The 23,551-nt window shown below is 37.7% G+C and overlaps 1 protein-coding gene across 1 annotated transcript; it reads right to left on the reverse strand.

The window, feature by feature from the left end:
- Positions 1-305: 305 nt before the first annotated feature.
- Positions 306-20,710, reverse strand: LOC127972189 (anoctamin-7-like). The gene is made up of 24 exons (XM_052575533.1): positions 20,522-20,710; positions 18,651-18,805; positions 18,082-18,139; positions 17,676-17,824; positions 16,463-16,570; positions 16,244-16,380; positions 15,213-15,270; positions 14,739-14,849; positions 14,340-14,505; positions 13,703-13,793; positions 13,528-13,624; positions 13,268-13,411; positions 13,028-13,165; positions 12,830-12,928; positions 5,954-6,056; positions 5,762-5,873; positions 5,630-5,684; positions 5,358-5,455; positions 5,105-5,259; positions 4,643-4,848; positions 2,445-2,581; positions 1,815-1,905; positions 1,406-1,525; positions 306-1,251 (listed from the first exon to the last, which is right to left on the reverse strand). The coding sequence occupies exons 2-24, from the start codon at positions 18,738-18,740 to the stop codon at positions 1,141-1,143; spliced, it is 2,634 nt and encodes an 877-aa protein (XP_052431493.1). The 5' UTR covers positions 18,741-18,805; positions 20,522-20,710; the 3' UTR covers positions 306-1,140.
- Positions 20,711-23,551: the final 2,841 nt, after the last annotated feature.

Here is a 23,551-nt window from a genome sequence, read left to right on the forward strand (position 1 = left end):
GATTGGTTTGATGACGCATTGCCTGAAAGATTAAATAAGTTTTAAAAGCTTAATAGACACGTTTCATAGGCGTAAAGACAGTCACAGAGACCATTAAATTAAAGAAAGAAAGAAAGAAAGAAAGAAAGAAAGAAAGAAAGAAAGAAAGAAAGAAAGAAAGAAAGAAAGAAAGAAAGAAAAATTATTGTTGATAAATCATTTTTATATATGAATGTCTTTTCAAAACGTGTCAGTACTGAATGTGTCTGTTTAATAAATCTGGTGCCGTTTTGAAAAAAAGAAGGAAAAAAAACATCTGTAGTGTGTTTTTGGGACATATTCCATTAGGATTTATTGGTTTTAACAAGCCACCTATAGAAGACAACAAGGTTCATTACATTTTCCATTAAAACCAATACAAGTCCCAACATAACCAGTAAAACCAATACAAATTGTGTGACAGTGTCTATTTTACTATATTTGAGATGAAAGACAATGAGCTTTAGTCTTGTTAAAGTTGATCATTCACACACTGAAAGCGGGAAACTCTTCAATATTAAATAAACAGTAAGCAGGAAAGGTCTTTCTGTTGTCATCTGAGCCTAAAATACAACACAAACTTTGTTTATTACTCTTATTTCTTATATTTAACTTGCTTAATAGTCATGATCTTTAAAGAATACACAGATCAGTATTTGCAATGGGCTACAGTCCTATGAGTTATACTGAAGTATAATTTAAGATAAACTGTTTGACCTTTCGTTTTCTTCCAAAGTGTGTATCATCAATAGTTATACATTTTAAAAACAACAACAAGCAAATGACATAATTCAGCCTGCTTTAATCATGTATGATCCTTTGACCAACAGAGGGAACTACTGTTACATTCATCAGTCTGAAATGTCTCAGTTCACTTACTCTATGAACAAGAATATTTAGGGACATTTCTAAAACCCAAGTATGTTCAGCATACTGTTTTTTAACATATTTAATAAAGTGAGACACAGTGGTTGATTCTTGTGTAATTTAAGACAGCGTTCATATAAAGATGCAGGGAACCATTATTTCATAATGCCTTTAGAGTTCAGTTTAAAAAGAAAAGCATCTATACATATAGGGAATGGCCAGCTCAGTATATAAATATGGTCAGATATCCGAGTGTCAGGCTTCGGGTTCAGGAGACGAGGTATTGATAGGACTCGATGTTCTTCCTCTGTGTCGCAGCTCAGAGACCTGCTTCTCCATCTCCTCCAGGACAGTTCTACTCAAAGACTGAGATGAACAGAGAAAAACACTTGCTTTAAAAAGGCTAAATGCTTAATGCTTAAATTATTAGATTAGAATTGGTTATTATTATTATTAATTCTAATATATATATATATATATTTCATAACAATAGCATCCATCTATTATAGTCTAAAGTCACCTGATTCTCAGCCAGTGCCTCTTTGGCCATATAATGTTCTCGTTTGATCTTAATTTCCACTTCCTCGGGAATATCTGGCACCATCCAGTCAATAATACGCCCAATCAGTAAAACTACATGCTGAGGGGGTGAAAATAACAACAACAACAACATCATAAATGTTTAAAATTGTGTTCAAATCAAATGGTAAGCCACTTTATATAAAAAAATGAAAAAACATATACAGTATATAAAATGTATATTACTTTTTAGTAGTAATTTCATAATTAAATTAAATTAAATACATTTTAAACACTGTACTAATTTGTTTCAGTAGAAAATTACATCATGGACCCATTTTCAGAACGAATGTATGTGCAAAACTGACAAAACAAAGGATGTTTGTCCAAAATAATACTAGACTGTGCACCTCAAATATAATGACGAAACTCAGTCGAATGGCCAGCAAATGATAGTAATCCTGTGTGGGCTGTCCTTTCTCATCTCTGAGGCCTCGATATCTAAAAAAAAAATAAAAAAACAAACATTCAATCTCTTTATCAGCCTCTTTATCTTTACTGACCTTATACATATCTCAGAATTTCTGCTATTTAATGGAGTGATATCTAGGTGTTTCATAGAGTGGCACATCTTTGTATGCACAATCCATTTTATAAAACACTTCAAAAAATGTACATTATGATTCAGAGGTTTTGGCTCACTAAGAGGTTTTTTTTTTTTTTTTTGTAAAGAAATTAATACTTTTGTTTGGCATTAAATTGATCAAAGGTGACTGAAAAAAACACTCTATTTTAAACGTAACAAATCTCTATTTCAATCTCTATTCTATTTCAAATAAATGCTGTTCTTTCAAACTTTCCATCCAATAATTCTGAAAATAATGAAAATCAGCACAATTGTTTTCAACATTGATAATATGCAACTTGAAAACTGTGACTCTATTTTTATTACATAAATGCAGTTTTGGTAAGCAGAAGAGTCAACTAACACCAGATCTTTCTGGAGCAGTAGTGCATTATAGAAACAGTTTGATCTTCACCTGCATGTGACGGGGCTCTGGGTGAGGTTTGCCGGAGCCACTGCGAGGGTGAAGTTGATGTATCCTATCATGCTGCCTGTAGTGTAGCGATAAAAGAGCCGCGGCAGGAAATCTGAAGTGAAGGCAATCAGGAAAGCCTGGCAAAAGAACAAAGCGTCAATCAAGACATGCGGCCTGTCTAATTAACTTGATGTTGGACTGAAATTTGTGGACATCAAACGCTGTAAACGAGCTAACGATTCAGTGTTGATCAGACTAACAGTGATGGCAGAACAATAGCACACACACTGTAAGACTGAGCCCAGAAATGTGCCAAAAATGCCCTGCCTCAACCCTGTTCAGTTGTTCATTTGTTCAGTTTCAATTATTGAATGGATTACTTTGAGTTTTACTATCATTTGTTTCATTTAATATAATATATCATACAATATTAGATTACTGAAGGGCAACATTCTATCTCAGCGATGCACTTAAGTGATCTTGCACTGATCCCAGTATGAGCCATTATTAAAAGGTTTTTAAAATGAGTGTCCAGTCAAAAGAAACATTAAGACATTTGATAAAAAGATACCTTGAAACAATTCCTTGAGATGCAACGCAGTCTGCAGGTTTTATGAAAATTAAAAAATTTTAAAGACCTTTTTAAAATCAAAATTTTTAAAATAAATTTAATGGAACACATAGGAACTTCCGACAGATCTCCAGTGCTTTTCAGTTAATTCAATCATTAATTTAAAAAAAGAAAGAAAGAAAGAAAGAAAAAAAAAGCTTATGCATTGAATATCAGCTCCCAATCAATACAATATATAATTAACTTTTAAAGTGATTCTTCAAATCAAGACACATTTACTTAAAAAGACTTGATTTCTGAGAAACTGCTAAAAATGTTTGTTAAAATTTCAAAGGGAAAATAAGTTTTCATACCCCAGTTAAAGATATTTGTTTTTATTTTAAGTATAAGATTTTGTTGGATTTCTCAGGGGAAAAAAATAATTAGCATCTAGAGTAAACAATTCATCTTGATTTTATGATGTTTAGAAATTTTGGAAAACAACACACAAATAAACAATGTATTATTATTAATTTAATTAATTAATGTATTATTATTATTATTATTATTTATTTATTTATTTTTTGCAGTGCATTTAATGTCATGACTTTATGAATTTGAGACTTTCTGCAATTGAGACTGCTCTGATTTAAGAAATTTATAAGGCCTTAATCTGTAGAAGGGGCAATTAAGACTTTTGTTTAAGTCTTTTAAAACTTTTTTTAAGACCCACTAAAACCCTGTTATACTTGTTAATAAAAAATCCACCCATTTTGGAGTAGCATATATAAAAGTATTTTAAACTATTTAGATAACATAACTCACCTTGAGTCATTACGGAAATATATTACAGATTACATTTTACAGCATTTAATCTTTAATCTGTAGTGGAACACATTTTCAAGTCAAAGTGTTTAATATTGAGTTTAAATCCCTCTTTCAAAATCTGCAGAATGTTAATTATTTTACCAAAATAAGAGGGATCATACAAAAAGGATGCTATTGTTTATTTAGTACTGACCTGAATAAGATATTTCACATAAAAATATGCTTACATATAGTCCACAAGAGAAAATAATAGTTGAATTTATAAAAAAATGACCTGGTTCAGAATCCCCTTGATTCTTAATACTGTGTTGTTCCCTGAATGATCCACAGTTAAACTGCCTGCTGTTCTTCAGAAAAATCCCACAAATTATTTGGTTTTGAGACATTTTTGTGTATTTGAACTCTTTCCAACAATGACTGTCTGATTTTGAGATCCATCTTTTCACACTGAGGAAATCTGAGGGACTCATATGCAACTATCACAGAAGATTCAAACTCTCAATAATGCTCCAGAAGGAAAAAAAACATCCATTAAGAGGCGGTTGGGGTGGGGTGATGAAAGATCAGGGTAAATTTAACTTCTTTTGTGTTCGGGGAAACAAGTAACTGTAGCCTCTGATAAGCAGTAGTACTAATCCCACCGACTCTTTGTTTTCTTGAACAGTGGTTTAAACATTTTTAGCTAAACGTAAATCTATGTAAGTAATGAATATACAGCTGGTGGCACTAGAGGGGTGGAGAGACATTATAACTTTTCACAGTTCTAGTCTCTATTTGTGCTTGGTCCCAAATTTTCACTATAAATGACAAAGACACTTACATTGCTGATGACAGCCAGGTAGGAGATGAACTTTAGGATTGTCAGCCAGATGCCAATGTCTTGTGCTCTTTCCACAACAGGCCTGCGGTACTCACACACAAACTTCTGGGCATCGAGACGCACCTCCACCCAGTTATTTATCAAGGCAAACAATGGAGCCAAGGGACAGGCTGCTACAAAGATGGTGATGAAGCCAAACTGCAAAACTGACAAGATAAAGAGATCAAAATCAGCCTTTGATCCGAGTTGAACAGCAATAGCATTTGATTTGAAAGCCACCAAATGTGTAGTTTTTGATATGATGGTAATATATATTGTGTTTCAGATGAGAAAACAAGCATACTATAAATGTAATCAAAATTAGAGGCAACAATAAGAATAAAACATAATAGAACTTGGGATTTTAAACATGAAACTGGGACATTAGAAATGATTTACTATTCAAGAGACATAAGTACTCACCCATTTCCAGATACTCATCGAACAGCCCCTCACACACCAGCAGCTGATAGTTTGCTTCCCATGGGCTGAGCTCTGGCTCACTGTCTGGTTCATCAATCACTTCCTTACTGGGAGCTGGCTTCAGCTTCCTCCTGTGCCACCATGTCTTTAATTTACTGTTTGAAAGACAGGGGTGAATATTGGCCCTAATTCTTCATATATAACAATGAGTAAACAAGCTTTTTAAGAAAATACATTGTACATAAAGACCTACGGCAAGACAAATTCCTGGATGTTGCTGATGACTTGTTTGCCTACCATGATGACTAACAGCTCTTGAGCTAGTTCAATGAGACATCCAGAGGCACCACACTACATAACACAAGACAGAACCAAGTTAAGTTATTTAAATTAAGAGTTATTTATATTCCACAATCTGGACATTTTGTCACATTTTATTGTCGTGGGGAAAATATTGCAAAATTGCATATTTAGATATGGCTGACAGTGTAAATTGTGTTTTATTCCAACAATGTAAACACTTACATCCTCATTTCGGATTCCTAGGAGTGTGTTATAGTTTCCTGGGTATCCAACAAACCTGTAGAACAGATCAAATATTAGATGAATATTGAATCTTCATTCATATTGATTCAAGTGTACAGCATGGCTACCCACCTGCCCTTGAAAAAAGCAATGTAAACAGGTGATGAGTAGAAGTTGACAAACTGGAAGATGAAGACCTTGAGGATGAACGCGTCCTCATATTTGGTCTGGGTGCGATGCATTTCTAATAGACGGAAGTAGACAATACTTTGCTGTTGCATAAAGAAACACCAAAATAGTATGTGCAAATATAAAAAAGCTTACCCCATCGTGTCAGAATTTGGGCCAGGTAAGTGTAGAGCCGTGACAACAACAGAATAACCAGCAAATTTAGCATAGAACCAGTAAGGCTAGCTATCCTTCCAGCCTATGGGGTGGAAAAGCTCTCTTAGTAAGTAAATTATTATGTAAAAATTGTGCTGGAATATCTGATCTAAAAAATAATTATTGTTTACATGTTTAACATTTTAGCAAAAATGTTTCAATTATAGTACTGTAGGTAAATTCTAGCTTGTCCAAGCTAGTTGGCAAATATGGCTAATCTTGAATGCAAAACCTACCAAATTTACTATATTCCAAGACTTTTTTGAAATTTTGAGCAAATTTTATGCTGCTCCTAGACAGGTTAGCCTGTTACATCTAGGTTAGGAACTTTTGCACTGTGGAACATTGCTTGTGAAAAAGAAGATCAATAAATTACTGCAGAGGGCAGTGCAGTGTGGTTGCTGAGATGGAAGCTATAAGGGTCTGTTTCCAGGGGGAACAATAAAATGGTGCACCTCTAAAAGCACATGGGCCCTGTCCCAAATGGCGCACTTCATGTAGACTTTTGGTCTCGTGGACTTAAATTGCACGTGCTCACCGAGTCTACGAGCCGTAGGCCGTCCCATTCAGCATTTTAACACTCTGAAGTGTGCTCAGCAGTGCCCCGTTTGTACCCTTGAAGTGGTCTTCCGCAAAGTCCGCATAGATGCAGGCTCCGCATACTTTAACTACCCAGGAATCCTTGCGAAATGCCAATCAGACAACGGATAGGAGGAAGATTTCGCTCAAGAGTAATTGATGACATGGCTGAGAAGAAAATATTTAAGTGTAGGTATCATTATGGTTTTTATGACCTAGGTGTACATTTTACTAGTTGTTACCTACACTTTATACAAACATTATGATCATCGACCAGTGGTTGATATCTCAAACATAATAATAGCGCGTTGTATAATACGATCGCATTATGATTAATTAAATAAACAAAACCGAATGTCAGGGCTTTAATGAGTCATATGTAAACCTAGTATTTATATTTAAACCTGTAAATTAATCTGAAACTCATGCACATGTTTATTATGTGTTAAAATTTTCATCTTAGTTCAAATGGAACAGTATGTATTATTACAACTGTACACATTATTTAAATAAGCACGTATATATTGTCTAATGCCCAGGTGGCATAAGCAAAAGCAAAAATATGATTTCTCTGCATAACAAGCCATCTCGCAAACACAATGGTAAAAACAACAACAACAATAGACAGCATATTCCCCGAACCTGCAGCTCCTGTCAAAAAACAACCAGACTGTTATTTCCGGCGTGGCGATCGAGTCTGTCCCAAAAATACCTCTCAATGCGCCCTCGTGGACTCGCGCCATGTTCATGTGGAATTCAATAGAATGTGAAATATTAAATATCTTTATTTATATGAATGCATATTATGTGTTTGTGTCTATTATTAAAGGTTATCCACCTTCTACTACTGAAATAACATATGTGCTGCTTATACTATTGGTTTGATAAGCCTTTGCCAGCAGAAAAAAATAAAAACAGTAAAGATGAGTTGTCCTCTTGCATCCTTCAAAAAAAAAAAAAAAAAAAAAACAAGTTTCAAGTTTGGGTGGAGCTGAATGGAAAAACCTAAAAAACTTGACAAATACTAAATTAATGAATTGTACAGTACTTTAAAACTTAAATATATTTTAAAAACTGTACTTACAGAAAACATAATTTTAATAGGGAGGGATCTGAGTGCCTTCATGACTCCTGGTAAGGTATCCCCTGGGCAAACTTGTACAAGGTGAGAGGCCAAACAAAGAGTGATACTCACTTCCCATAATCCCCATGACAAAAATGAGTCATAAAAGTGAGACCCTGGCCAAAAGACTAGAATAGGGATACCAGGGCCCTCTCCTGAAACCAGGCCATAATGACCTTGGTTGAGTAATATGGAATGTGCACTCTCTGGTGGAGAAGAAGCTGGAGGTTGAGAGATACCAGCTAGCTATAGTTGGCCTCACTTCTATGCACAGCTCTGGCTCTGGCTCTGGCTCTGGCTCCGGAACTAAACTCCAGGATAGAAGTTGCACTCTCTCCTTCTTTGGAGTCACTTAGGGTGGGAATACTCAAAGTCCCCAACATGGCTTCACTTTGTTTGAGTTTAGCCTGGTAGATGAAAGGGTCCCAAAACTACTATTTTTTGTCATTGGACCACAACTCAGAGTATACATTCTTCTTGGAGGTCCTGAGTGGGGTCCTGGAAGGCATACCACCATGGGAATTCATAGTTTTGCTGGATGACTTTAATGCAAGTTGGGGATGAAGGAAAAACCTGGCAGGGGGTGACTGGAAGAAACAACCTGCTGAACTTGAACCCATTTGGAGATTTGTTATTGGATTGCTGTGCTTAGCATGGATTGGCCATAACAAACACCATGTTTGTTCATAAATGCAGTAGGAACCAGACCACTTTAGGCCAAAGGTGTTTGATCATTGAACCTGTGGGCGTATGTTCTGGACACAGAAAGGAGAAGAGTGGACCTGTCAACTGATTACCACATGGTGGTGAATAGGATAAGATAGCGGGGAGAGGCTGCCAAAAAGACATTGGTCTCCCTGGCAGCATCAGCAGCCTAGCCTTGTACAGGTGTAAGAACATGATACAACTGCCCCTCAGTAGCCTGGTGGAGGAGTTCATGGTTTCTTGAGCAGGAGAGATGATGCTGTACATTGACACCAAAGCTTCTTCAGCTGGTATAGACGTGAGGACAGGTAGGAACTGATGGGCCTAGGAGGCAGTGGACCAGGCTGAAGCACTGTTGTTGCACAGTTGTCACGGTGTCTGGTTTGTGTTTCCCTGGGTGTCCACTAGTGTTCTCACTTACCCATAGGCACCTCACCGCAGGCACTACATTTCCCACAAAGCCTTGTCCCTTCTCTGTGTCATGGAGTCCTTATTTTCCATCACCTGGATTCCTTGCGTTCCTTGTGTTTTCGAGTTCCTTGTTCGTGTTTGTTTGTTTTTTTCTGGACTGATTTTTGGTTATGACCCCATGCTTGTTTTGATTCTGAATTTTGGATTACCCAATAAACACACACTGCTCTAGGATCTCTCATCTCCTGTGTCCCGCTCACTACAGAAGGACTCCATCTGATCAGATCCATCGTTGTGGGATTTTGTCTCCATTCCCCAGCCAGCATGGAGGAGCGGAGGAGAAGATTAATTAAATTAACCACCCTCCGTCAAAGGGGGAATGAGGTGGGTGGTGTGGCACAAGAGTTCTGGACCTTGGCGGTGGGGCTGGGATATAATGATGTGGCCTTGAAAGACTTTTTTAACGTCTGTTTAGACAACCCCGTGCTGGAGAGGGAAATGAATGAGCTGAAGGCCTTTGATTTTTGGGGGTTCATACTGTACCTGCAACATCGGTCTCAGTGGGATACCCCAGCCACACCTGTCTCTCCTGGTGGGATGGCCGACCCTAGACCGGGGTCTACAAACAGGAGGACCGCCAGCCCAGCACCACTGCACAATATGGCCGCCAGCCCAGCGCCACAGCACAAGGTGGTCGCATGAGCAAAGACAAGTCACCGACTATCTTCATGAGCAAAGGCAAGTCACCATTGATCTTCATGAGCAAATGCAAGTCACCAATGATTTTCATGAGCAAAGTCAAGTCACCAATGATCTTCATGAGCAAAGACAAGTCACCAATAATCTTCATAAACAAAGTCAGGTCACCAATGATCTTCATGAACAAAGTCAGGTCAGCAATGATCTTCATGAGCAAAGTCAAGTCACTGTTGGTCTTCATGAGCAGAGTCAAGTCACCATTGATCTTCCTGAATCCAGTCAAAACACCACAGATCTACCAGAGTCTCTCCACGTCTCTGCTGAACTACCAGAGCCTCTCCACATCTCTGCTGAACTACCAAAGCCTCTCCACGTCTCTGCAGAACTTCCAGAGCCTCGTCACGTCTCAGCTGAACTCTCTGAGCGCTCGACTTATCCTGTGGTGGCCACTGTTCATGTTCTCTATTTCAGACTTACCTAACCAGACTGGCTGTGTCATCGATCCCACTGTGGTGGTCTTCTGCACCACCATGGTGGGCTCCTGTCCTGACCACACGGCTGTGGTGGTCTTCTGCACAGCCCTGGTGGGCTTATGTATCGACCGCATGGATTTGGTGGTCTTCTGAGCCGCCCTGGTGGGCTTCTGTCTTGACGGCACGGATGTGGTGGTCTTCTGCACCACACTGATGAGCTTCTGTCATCACTGCACAGCTCTAGTTCCACCTGATCCACCCGGGATACTTGCCCTGTAGGCTCGGCCCTGGGCCCCGAACTTTCTGTTCCCTCCGGGTCTTGTGTTTTGTTTCTTGTATTTTTTTTTCTCTCTGTTTCCTTCTGTGGACCTGGCCCTCATTCCCTTCCCCTTGTCCTCCGCCTGTCCTCCTCTCTCCTGGTTTCCTTGTTGTTGTTTCGTTTTTGTTTTTGGCACTTCCTGTCTCTGTTTCCCTCTGTGGACCTGGCCCTCTGTCCCTTCCCCTGATCCTCCGCCGGTCCATCTCCCTCCTGGTCTCCTTGTTTTTGTTTTTTGCACTTCCTGTCTCTGTATCCCTCTATTACCTGACCCTCCGTCCCTCCCCCTGGTCCTCCGCTGGTCCACCTGCCTCCTGGTCTCCTTGTTTTTGTTTTTTGCAGTTCCTGTCTCTGTTTCCCTCTGTTGCTTGGCCCTCCATCCCTCCCCGCTGGTCCTCCGCCAGTCCACCTCGCTCCTGGTCTCTGTGTTCCTTGGTTTGTTTTTGTGTTTGGATGGAGCATCTGGTAGCTGCTCCATAGACGAGGGGGTAATGTCACGGTGTCTGGTCTGTGTTTCCCCGGGTGTCCACTAGTGGTCTCACTTCCCCATTTCCCACAAAGCCTTGTTCCTTCATCACAGTAATTGCACACCTGTTAATTGCACTCAGTTGTCTTCACTTTGATCGTCATTATCCTGTCTATTTAAACCTGTCTGTTTTCTCTCTGTGTCGTGGAGTCCTTATTTTCCATCACCTGGATTCCTTGCGTTCCTTGTGTTACAAGTTTCTTGGTTCTGTTTGTTTGTTTGTTCGTTTCTGGACTGATTTTTGGTTATGACCCCTGCTTGTTTTGATTCTGAATTTTGGATTACCAAATAAACACACACTGCTCTTGGATCTCTCGTCTCCTGTGTCCCGATCGTTACAACAGTGTTCTGGTGAGGACAGTGACAACATGGTCATGCAGGGCTTTGCTTTAACCATAAACCTTGATATGACAAGGCCCGGGAAAAGGACAGGCATCAACTGGTCCAAGAAGAATTCCAAGCAGGGGTGAGAAAGACATATTCTCTATGATGTCCTCCCAGCCCAACTTACCTCGTCTCCTGGGGCCTGAAAGACACCTACTGCATGATTCCTATGCCAAAAAGGAAGATCCCTGAAACACATATTAAGCTGCTGCCCTAAAGCCTGGGAGAGAGATGTTATTGGTGGTGCTACTACTAGGTGTTAAGGGTAATCACAGGAACCCTCAGCACAGGTATCTCTCTTAGCAAGCACCAGCAGCCAGCAGAGCACACAACTGCATTTTGTCAAGCCTGGAGAGAAACCACAATAGAGCAGGTTCTCAGCAAGGGGACTTCTGGCAACAACTCGAGACTGGCAGCTAAATCCCCACACTTAGGCCTGACATGTCCCTCTTTTCAGAAGCATCAAGGCAGGTGATTTTACTGGAACTGACTCAGAAGACTGTACTGAAGAGGTTTTTGAAAGAAAGAGGGCCAAGTATGAGAAGTTGGCAGGTGAATGCCATAGCAGAAGATTGAATTCCCGCTGCCTGCCTATTGAAGCTGGCTGCCAAAGGTTTGCCAGCCAGTCACTCTGCAATCAGGGGACCACACAAGAAAAAAGCCTTCAGGAACCTCATGGAGCCCGCTGAGAAGGCATCTGAATGGCTGTGGATCAAAAGTGGCAATCCGTGGACCACACAAGCTTCTAGACAAAAGTAGGAGACTGTTCACCATTGGCTAAGAAGCCTGGGTGTAGGTGTATGATGTTGAAAGACCCGAAACAATAGCAATGATGTTAAAGTAAATTTTAGTTTATTCAGTATACTTTAACCCTATTTTAATAAAAGGTAATTGTGAATTCAGATGTACTTACAGTAAGTCCTACTAACACAAGTAAAAAAGCACTTTTTCATCACTAATGAGTAGTCTTATTAAAAGTGTACCTCTTTTTCACAAGGGTTATCATGTAACTTCAAACTGAAGTGTAAGCTAATGTAAATGTCCATGCAAATGTATATCCAAATTGTCAAATCTAAAAGATGCCTGAGCAACAGTCACTTCATAAACTTTATTCGCTATCTAGATAATTTGGTCAGGTATCAAAAGAAATAGAAAGAAACTTATAGAAAATATGAAGAAGGCATTTTGGATTCTGCACATACAGTAATGATGCTTCAATAGCAATGATGTTAAAGTAAATTTTAATTCATAGTTCAGTATACTTTAACCCTATTTTAATAAAATGTAATTGTGAATTAATATATAAAGATGTACTTACAGTAAGTCATACTTACACAAGTAAAAAAGCACTTTAAAGTCCAGTTTTTCATTTATTAAGTAAATTGTTTTTATAGTGAGTAGTCTTATTAAAAGTGTACTTCTTTTTCGCAAGGGTTATCATGTAACTTCAAATAGAAGTGTTAGATAATTTAAATGCCCATGCAAATGTATATGCAAATGATCAAATCTAAAAGATGCCTGAGCAACAGTCACTTCATAAACTTTATTCGCTATCTAGATAATTTGGTCAGGTATCAAAAAGAAATAGAAAGAAACTTACTGAAAATATGAAGAAGGCACTTTGTGATCTGTAGATAATGATGCTTAGAATGGTTCGATACAGGATAATGGCTATTAGGAATATCAAAACAATGGCAATCTGCAAGCACAAGGAATAAAATTGAATCATGATGATAATAATTTTGAAGTTTTGGAGATAATTTCTCAACAGTTGAGAGATGGAAATCCATTGACTAACCATTAGAATGATGACCATGTTACCAGTTAGAGTACGACTCAGTCGTTGAGTCTCTGGGAAATAGGGCTCTTCAGCCCCAGTCACAGGATTACGAACCGTCATGGGTGCCAGTGCTGTGAATTCTGGTCTTGGCCTCTCCTAACATCAGAATGGAAATATTATGGAAAGCAAGAGAGGTAAAGCATGTTTGAGGAGTAGTAAATATTGAAGGTTAAGACACTTTGTAACTAATTTAATCACCTCTATTTCCTCAAATTCGGAGCAGTCCCATCGGTGGGAGAGTATAGAGCTTGTGCGTTTCCAGTGCTCCAGGAAAGTGACGGCCCACAGAGACATGAATATACTGAAGAACACAGTTCCTCCATTGTCAAATAGCAAGCCTGCCTATTGAACATTTATGAACAAGTATATTAAGAACAAATTGTGATAGTTCACAGAGAAAGTTATTTTAAGGTTATATAAAATGCTATACATCATTTAAAAACTTGTAGGAATGTCACCTTATAGGTATAGCAGATGCTGGAGAGGTTCCAGTAGCTGCAGATGTTGCATAGCGGACACATGACAAAGGTGTTTTCACTGGTGCACAGCTCTTTTCTGTGGGGTCAAGGGTCAGGATCAGTGCTAGAACAGCAATATTATTAATGTTATTAACAATTCTGTGATAATACTCACGCTGCCACATCAGTTACCATCAGCCAGATACCAAATAGAAATATTATAAAGCCCACTACTGCTGCTGGTAATAACCAGCCTGTGTAGAAACCTACGGACAAGAGAAATAAGGACAGAAAGTTAGTCATAGTCTGTTATGATGAAAACTGTGTTTTAGTTAACAAGCTTTTTGCTACATTTTTACTTTAATATTTTTTTTTATGTTTTGTTTATCTATTTTAATTTTTATTAATTCTTCCTACTCAGTAATTATTTAATCGTCTACAAATTACTATTAATGGTAACACTTTGCATCAACTAACACATCAGCTAACATGAACTACTTGAGGAGCAACACCTAAAATGACTTTCCTAATGTTATTAAAAGTTAATGAAAACACAACTGTTCATTGTTGTTTCATGTTCGCTCAGGCCCATTAAATAATATTGACATATATAATTTTTTTAATAAGCATACAAAATGCTTAAGAAGTATTTCCATCCTTAGTTCAACATAATTAACTAATGTAACACTATCATAACAGATAAACAAACATTATAAAATAAAATAATAACATATAAAAAATATAATAGATATAAGATAAAACGTTTACATGTTTTATGTCTCGGTATAAACTAAATGTATGTTCTGTCTTACCCAACCATGCAAAGTAAAGTGCTATCTTCTCGCCAAAGTATTCCCGAATGTGATCCAGAGGTTGGTACTTCCTCCAGCAAGCCCAGCGAGCCCAGTAGTGATGCAGGATCTGTCTCATGTTAAGAAACTGTGGATCTACTGGAGTCTTTGGCATCTCAAATGGACCCTAACGAAAGAACGCAAATCATCAGCTGTTCAAAATCAACATCAAACAAAGCTTGCATAGACAAGATCATTTTTGTGAAATGGTGCAAAAACTGCATCAATAATGAAAGAACATGCATAAAGAGAGGTCAGTTTGTAGTGCTGCATACACATGTAAACAAAGAGAGAAACATGCATAATTGGTGTGTTTGTTAAAGTATTATTCAGATATCATGTAGAAGACTTGTACTGTACCTCATGTAAAGGAAAAGCAGCAGTGAGAACGTGCTCACTAACCAGCCTGCCGATGCCAACCTCCCCTCTCTTCAGTGATCCATACGGAGTCCTGGCTAATATCTCATACAGCTTTACAACAAAGAAATTACAGAAAACCGACAGATCAGTGTGAAGAACTTAACAGAGAAAGAAATATTATTTTGTCCACTAACCATTTTTTTTGTACATGCAAGACAATGAATGTTTTTATTTAATGTCAGTGCCTACAACGATGTTCTATGTCGTGCATCATGGTTGTCCTTGAAGAACATCTGTGAAATACTACCAATATGCTTCTGAATCTTTCTACATTGGATTTGGTAGTGCTAACTTTCAAGCAATGCTGTATCCACAGCAACAGATCTCAGTATAAAGCCTGGTCGTTTCACTTAGCAAAAAAAAAAAAAAAAATCTTAGTGCACCTCAAATTCCAGGAAAATGCTCAAAACTCACTATCTGGTGCCTCTGTGTGGTCTTGAAAAAAGTATCCTTGTTTTCATGACCAAGAAACCTAAAAACATAATTAAACAAGATGCATTCTATTAAACAATAATGCATTAGTAAATGTTGAAATTAACATGGACTAAGACTTACAAATGCTGTAGAAGGATTGTTCTTGCTTAGTTCATGTTAACGAAAGTAGTTAACTAACATTAACTAATGGAACCTTATTCTAAAGTGTTACCAACATTCTTTATAACAGTGTATACATGCAAAACCTTGATTCGAAATGCACAGTAAAATATTCCAGTTAAAATGCACACACACACACACACACACACACACACACAAAAAAAAAAGATATTTACATGAGGCGAACAATAACAGCTCTTCGCCAAACAATAACACTAACTTAAAAAAAAAAAAATCTTTATTAGAGAAAACTTGCTGGTTGTGTTGAAAATATTGCTAAATTATTTTAGTTACATTTTAACCAATAATACTTTTTATTAATATATATATATATATATATATATATATATATGTGTGTGTGTGTGTGTGTGTGTGTGTGTGAGTAAATATATGGGTCACTTGACACAGGAAGCAAGTACTTTGCATAAGTGTGTGTTGGGAGTGTGTGAAGTGTTTGTCTTTAAGGAGGTGCTGACTCTCTGCAAACACTAAAGTGTATGGACTTCATGTTACATGACAGACTCAGATCCTCTTTGAACATGTCTTACTGTTTTTTAAGCTCACTTCCTTTGTTTACAAAACGCCAACTTGTTAAACTGTGTCGAGGAGCATATTCTTGAAGTGGGCCTCTCAATAGTTTCCCTCCACATATTTTTATTCAAATTTTTACAGCATTGTTTTTTTCGGTAAGAACACATCAAAATACAGTAAACTATGATAGGATCACATTCAGTATGTGTTTAATTCGTAAACTTTGGATGAAAACACGACTAATGTTAATTCGTGGACCAGTAGACCCCCCAAAAAACAAGATGATTTTGAAAAGAAAGATCCCATTTTTGGATCAGTACCTCTCTAGTTTATTGCTGCGGAACTGGCAGGTGTAGTAGTCCGGCGGAAGGTTGGGAACACCTTGTGACATTATGTTTGGGATGTGCAGTTTTTCTAGGACCTTCTCAGACCAGATTGATATTGGAGTTGTCACAACCTGAAAACACCCAATAGAGGAGGACAGTAAGATACTGAGTATATCGTTTACTTTATTATACAAAAGATCAGGTGTGATTTACCTGTAATGGCACTCGAAGACTGATCTCCTCTGCATAATAACACAGTACCTTCCAGGGCGCACTCAGAAGGACATAAGTAGTCTTTGTTTTCCCCTGCACAACCTCTTTCTGAGACACAGTCACAGCAGGAGAAAGACATTACATTAGATCATTAGATCTTAACTATGGCCCTTGAGATCCATATTCCTACAGAGATCAGCTCAAACCTCGATCTGCATTAGAAAGTGCTCTTTCAGACAGACTGGTTCGGGGCAACTAAAAAGATCTGATTTTGGATCTTTAAAAGAGCACAAGTGTTGATGCTTCTTTAAATATTTTAAAGCATCCTTAAAGAAAATGTTTTAAGACAACATTCAGAAAACTCAAAGCGGTAATTCCTACATTTAGTTAATTCAACATAGACTACATTTACAAATATAAATATACACACATACATATATATATTAACACTTAACACACTTAAGTAAACCTTTAAAAAGTGCACATTGTAATAAAATTCAAATTGAAATTTTGACTTTAAAGTACATTTTAAAACATCATGCCTTATTTTGTACATTTATTTTCATCTGTTGACTAGTATATTAAAGCACATGTATTGCATCTACATCTTTTCATCTTCAAATGTGTAATAACAAATGTAGTTAAACACTTACCACACAAGTTTCAACAGAAATGACTGTAAAGTATATTTTAGTTTCCCATTAATGTTTGTCAAGCCATTCAGCAAAACACTTTAGCCAATCCATAAAACAACAGAAGAAATTATTAAATTATTACATATAAAGATACAACTTTTTAAAAATCTGGAATCTGAGAGTGCTAAAAAGTTCTTAGCAATGCATATTACTAATCAAAAAAATTATTTTTTATATATTTATGGTAGGAAATTTACAAAATATCTTCATGGAACATGATCTTTACCTAATATCCTAATGATTTTTGGCATAAAAGAAAAATCAATCATTTTGACCCAAACAATGTATTTTTGGCTATTGCTAAAAATATGCCCCAGCCAGAGAATTCAGACTGGTTTTGTGCTCCAGGGTCACATATGCTTTTAAAGTATGCATATATTATTTCCAAAATGAGTACACTTAACATACAGTACTTTTAAAAGTATGCTAAGTGTACTTCTTTTTCTACAAGGCTGCACAAATTGTATTTGGACTCAACAGAATTTTAAATCCATGAAAATGTAGTCAAAGTTACATACCATCTCCTGATGAAGGCCAGCGGTCTGGAGTCTGGACAGAAACTCTGTCCTCCACTTCCTGTGAGTGTCACTCGAGGAACCGGACGATACTTCATCTGATTCTGCCGACTTCAGGGGGTTGACAGATTCCTCCCAAACCAAGACAAAATCTGACCACACATTCACAGTGATGACTTCATATTTATCAAATGCACTCACTTTTTATGTAATATCAATTTATCAAACATTGATAGTTTCGCATGCAGATGAATCTATCAAAGGAAACACATGGGAAATATTGTAAGAAAAAAATCTTTTTGACCAATCCTTTCTCAAAATGACTAAATGAAGATCTGCAAATCTTTTTTTTTTTTTTTGATAGACGCAGAAGTTGTTTTGATTGATGTGCTGGTCTCCCCATACTCACCGATCCGTGTGACCCCATCACTGAACACATTCTTGTTTTCCTGAGCTGCTGCACACGTCTGTGAAGAACATGCAGACATATCCATTATCAATATGCACAAGAAGTAAAATTCATGCGTACAAGAAAATCTTTACAAGGACATGCCTATGATGTGTTTTATCAGGGATATTCGGGTGGAGCGATGTGAGGAAATTTGGCATGCTTGTCTTGCATTGTTAACCACTAATTAGCTTCCTCTCATTGTAAGCTCTGATGAGTTTGTAAACAACCTGCACTTACTTGCAGAGGTCCTCAGATGATGCCAACCCTGAAACAACATACAGAACTACCCAATTTTGTTTGATGGCATCATAAGAATTGCTATTAATAGTTTGTCTTGTGTTTGATTGTCTTTAATTGATTTTTCTATATAATTCTGCCAAATGAGTCCCCAATGTTAGCTACTACTAATATTATAGACACATACGATTTTTGGTAATGTAGCTTTGTAACGATTTGTATCTTAAAAAGCGCTATACAAATAAAATTTGATTGATTTGCTTTTATATAAAACCCAGGCAGTTGTGTACCTCCATGCTCCCATAGGCTTGTTCAGGATGGTCCGACAGGGAGATAAGCGTGGCACTGTCCTCCACTATATTCTTCTTCCTTTTCATCATTATCCCAAAACAGCCAAGTTAACCTCTGTGTTTTCTGACCTCCAATCTGAGGATCCTCTGTCTCTCTTTAAAACATGGTGCAGTGATTCAGTTGTCATTTTAATATAAAGGACCAAAAACACTAAATCTGGCATGTACACTATATTGGCCAAAAGTTTAAAACCATTTAACATAATTTAACATCATTATGTAGATAAAGTGAGATGACTAATTCATGAATGCAGAAGAGAAAACACTGAGCATAAAATAACCCAATTAAAGATGTGCACCGTATACTTAGAAAAGCTCCCCAAAAAGCCTGGAGTCCCTGAGAGAACCATCATAAACAACAGCACAGACACTTTCAGAAAACGAATATATTCCATATAACTGGAAGAATTAGAAATACAAAATCTATGAGTGTTACTGCATTTCAACAAAACACTCTCTTTGTCCTAAAAAGGACAAAATAAAATGGAGTATATAAACTAAACTAAAATTAACAAATATGTAAATTAAAAATGTTGCTTTGTCAACTCGCTATTATTATTATTATTATTATTATTATTATTATTATTATTATTATTATTATTATTCATTGTAAAACAAAAGTTCTTTATAACATCTTTTAATTGTTTACAACATAAAACCTGGTCTAAATCAGGATTTTAATACTATCAGAGTGACTTTTGAACAACATTGTGTTTTGGAATCAATGATTAAAACTAAACTTAAATAATCTTAAAATAAAATAAAATAAAATAAAATAAAATAAAATAAAATAAATTTTAATTAAGTGTCAGGTGTGTGTGACTTCACATCTGTATAATTCAAAAGAAAATAAAGCATTAAAACAACTCCCAGATCTGTACAGCTACATCAACTAATATTAATGCAGTTGCTGACAAACATGATACAGGATGATAACAATGTTGACTGATGATGATGATGATGATGATGATTATGTGATGTAGCCTATGGGAATGCAGTTTATGCCCCTAAAATTCAAGATATGATGGCGACAAAAATACCTCTATTGATTTTTGACTTATTTACATAGTATGATACAGTTTAGCAATATCACACAAACAAAAGTGCTATTTTTCCCGAACACCTGTATGATTGAAAGGCACAGAATGTCTGCAATTCTCAAATCCAAAGATATATTCTTTATAAAAGTTAAGAGTCAACTACTCCCTCACGTCTGTGGAATTTAAACCCTCAAGTCATACAAGAGAAAAGCTCTGTAGTTTCCCCATATTTGTATTTATTCATCATACACTTCGAACAAAACCATTTAAAAGTAATATACAGAAGCCGGTGCTTATATATCTCAGATACAAACTGAAAATGTTAGCTTGACGAAGCCTTTAAGAAAAGTTGAAAAACCTTTATAGTCTGAGGATTATACACACTTTACTGACAAACATCAAGGAAAGTCAGAGGGATTTGGGGGATTTTTGAACATCCACTACATAAAAAAACTAAGTCAGATCAGTTAGAAAAGATGAAGGAATTATCATCAGAAAAGTACAATGTAAGCATATGGGATTTAGGGATTTTCTGCTGCAGGATAATTTTAGTGAATGAGTCACAGTTCAAAATGTTGATGTCAGTTTAAGAAACTCATATTTCCTTTCTCAAGAAAGCTTGTCAGTGCAGGGTAAACATTATTTCAGTTAATAATTAAAAATCACATAAATTAATGCCTAATGAAGCATGCTGTCTGGAGTCTGACCTCATGGTGACTATGTCTCTTCTGAGTTATCTGGCATCTCATCTTTCTCTTTCTCTCTGCTCACCTGTAGTTTCCTTCCTGGATCTCTCTCTCCTCGTCTCTGCATTGGCTGACCGTTGCAGCCCCAGTTCTTCTCAGATCAGAGATGGTGACATTTCCCAGATGAAGTGGCTCCTTGCAAGACTCCAGAGCAGATGAAGGTTAAAACTCTCCGTCAGAAAGTAGGAATGGAGTGCAAGTGAAGAGGAAAAGGAGGGGTAGAGTCTGCTTATGTTTGCTGTTAAGGAGGAGTTTCTCTGAACTTCAGCTACAGACATTTGCAAATATGGACACACAGACACACACAAAAACCAAACAGTAATAAATGACTGAAATACAGTATCAGTGTATCAGATGCTTATATGTAAGCATGGAATGTACATAGGCTTGGTCTTTGTGGACTAGATCTGCTACGCTACTGCTTCTGCTGAAGGGATAAGGATACAGGAATACTGGTAAGGATACTGAAATGCAAATGAAACAGTGACTTGAATTTAGACTGCTGCAAATGGAAAAACATTTAGCAGATCTAGACAGGTGGTGCTGGGGGAGGTGGAGGGTTAGTGAAATGCCATGGCGCGCTGCAATGAACTGATTCGATAGAGTGAGGAATGAATAGGTGACGTAGATAGAACAAATGACTGGATGAAGCATTCGGCTTTAAGTAAACCAATCAGCTTGCTCTCAAGAGTTTCATGACTGAATTGTATATTTCTCTAGTGTTATTTCTAGGACTGATTTAATTTCATTTGGTGTGATAATATGCAAAGAAAATAAAGCATTAAAACAACTCCCAGATCTGTACAGATCCATACAGAATGATGACTGACTATGTGATGTAGCCTATGGGAATGCAGTTTATGCCCGTAAAATTCAAGATATGAATTTATTTACACAGTATGATACAGTTTAGCAATATCACACAAGCAAAAGTGCTATTTTTCCCGAAAATCTGCATGATTGTGAAATTTTAGACAATTGTCTGCAATTCTCAAATCTAAAGATATTCTTTATAAAAGTTAAGTCAACTACTCCCTCCTAAAACAGTTGATTCTAACATGCCCCCACATGCCTACGTCACGATGTGGGAAGATTTGCATAACACAACCCAATATATAAATATATATTCTCACTGTTGCCACCGCTGCCATGTTGTGGAGACGCCGTGTGTTTCATTGTGAAAGTGTAGCTACTTTGTTTGGCCTTTCAAAAGAGGACACGACTAGAAATCAGTGGTTAATTTGTATTTACAACAATGTTTCAGAACAGTTCAACCCAAATATTCAGATGTGTGCAGAGCATTTTGTAGAGTAGAAGGACTGTTCCTTGTGAGATCAGCCTAAAAATTCCGGTGTCTGTTTCTATAAACTGGGGCAATTCCAACTTTGCAAAGACAGTCTGGTGCTTCTGTCTCACAGTCTTTAAGTAGTTTTTAATATGTTAAGAATAGCCACTGATGATTCAAATGCGAGTTTTGAGCAGTGTAGAGTAGAGACTACACCAATCACAAATGCAGACATGGTTTTAAGTTTACATAGCACGATATGCAATGCAATATTGTCTCGTCGCACTGGGACACACGGCATCACAGTGAGGCACTCGGCCACTCACAACGCACTGGATAGCTGGCCAATCAGTGCATACCTCGCTTTTCAGAACAATTAATTTTGTAAAGATTTTACCTTAAACCTCATAAACACATTGCATTACATCAAATACAAAAAATATCTTCCTTTTCAGTTGGTCAAGTTCTACGTCAGAAAGAGACTGACGAATGGGATTTCGCTCAAGAGTGTACCTTGGTCTGCGGGATTTGCATCGCGACCTCTTCTACTCTGTGTGGGTATATAAGTAGCAGTGCAAACAATTCGCATTCAAGCTTTCACTTCGGAGCCGAGCACATCTCTTGCTGCTTTCACTGGAGTGTTTACAAGCGACTTAACTGGTGTTGGTGTGACGGCGCGATTCAGCAATTCATCTGAACTTCCTGCTTTCAGCTCCCATGTTCCCCTGAGCACTTCAGCACCACTGAAAGAGCTACTAAAAGAGTTCGAGTTGTGTTTGCATCTTTTAAAGATGTAATTTTGCCCGTGTGTTTCTGGGTGCAGTTGATATATGGCTCCTCGTGACGGCCACGTTCGCTGTGTCACGTTACTGGGGTTTCAGCACGCTGAGACTGCGTTTGTGGATGAATCATATTCTCATTGAGGGGACATGACCATCTTGGAGTTAAGATCAAGACTTGATTACCTTAAAAGGTAGAGAGTCCCCTCTGCCACAACCCATTCTTGCTCCTCTTCTTGTAAGAGGGTTACTTCGGCTAGTGGCCAAGGCTAATCTGAGGGTTACCATGTGGGCTTCCTTGAGGGCACCTTTAACTGCCTGAAACCATTCTGGTGTTTTCTCCACCTTCACTGCCCTCGAAGGCGGAGCGGCCAAGAGGTATGCTGGGATTCCCCCAGTGGAGCATTCTGTTGCAATACAACCGTGTCCTCAGAGCACCTCCACATGGCGTGTTGGTCCCAAGCTTCCCTCCAAGGATTGTAAGTTCTCATCCACGCTTGTGGCCAAGGCTTACAAAAGAGTTGCGGGTCAGGCCGCTTCTGCCCTGCACGCCACCCCAATGGAGTCTCATTTATAAAACTCTCCATAGATTTAATCCTAGTTTTAATTCCTAAATTTTATGTAGGCACCAAAGCTAAATTTTGTGTATGCCCAAAAAGTTTTCAGATTTATAAAACCCTGCGCAAAAATCTCTTTATAAATCCCAGTCAGAGGAAGATTGTGTATACGTGCATTTCCACCTCAGCTCCTCCCCGAAATCACCATATATGGACTTCACAACAGCTTGTTTTACTTATCATCTGCATATAATTTACACGTGAATTCCGATGCACGTGGGGGCATGTTAGAATGAACTGTTTAAGGAGGGAGTAGTTAACTTAACCTTTATAAAGAATATCTTTGGACTTGAGAATTTGCAGACAATTCTGTGTCTAGCAGGTCCTCATTTTTGGCCCGGCCGGACCAGGTTCAAGGTTGGTTTTGTGGTTCA

Source organism: Carassius gibelio, chromosome B15, assembly GCF_023724105.1.
Source record: "Carassius gibelio isolate Cgi1373 ecotype wild population from Czech Republic chromosome B15, carGib1.2-hapl.c, whole genome shotgun sequence".
In the NCBI taxonomy this organism is placed as follows: domain Eukaryota; kingdom Metazoa; phylum Chordata; class Actinopteri; order Cypriniformes; family Cyprinidae; genus Carassius; species Carassius gibelio.

What these genes read in the sequence shown, in the direction of transcription:
- LOC127972189 (XM_052575533.1), bottom strand. Translation starts at nt 18,740, where the DNA reads ATGATGAAAAGGAAGAAGAATATAGTGGAGGACAGTGCCACGCTTATC. An exon ending in GCATCTGCTATACCTATAAG is followed by an intron (nt 13,412 to 13,527) that starts GTGACATTCCTA and finishes AATGTTCAATAG; the next exon opens with GCAGGCTTGCTATTTGACAA. An exon ending in ACATGGTCATCATTCTAATG is followed by an intron (nt 12,929 to 13,027) that starts GTTAGTCAATGG and finishes TTGTGCTTGCAG; the next exon opens with ATTGCCATTGTTTTGATATT.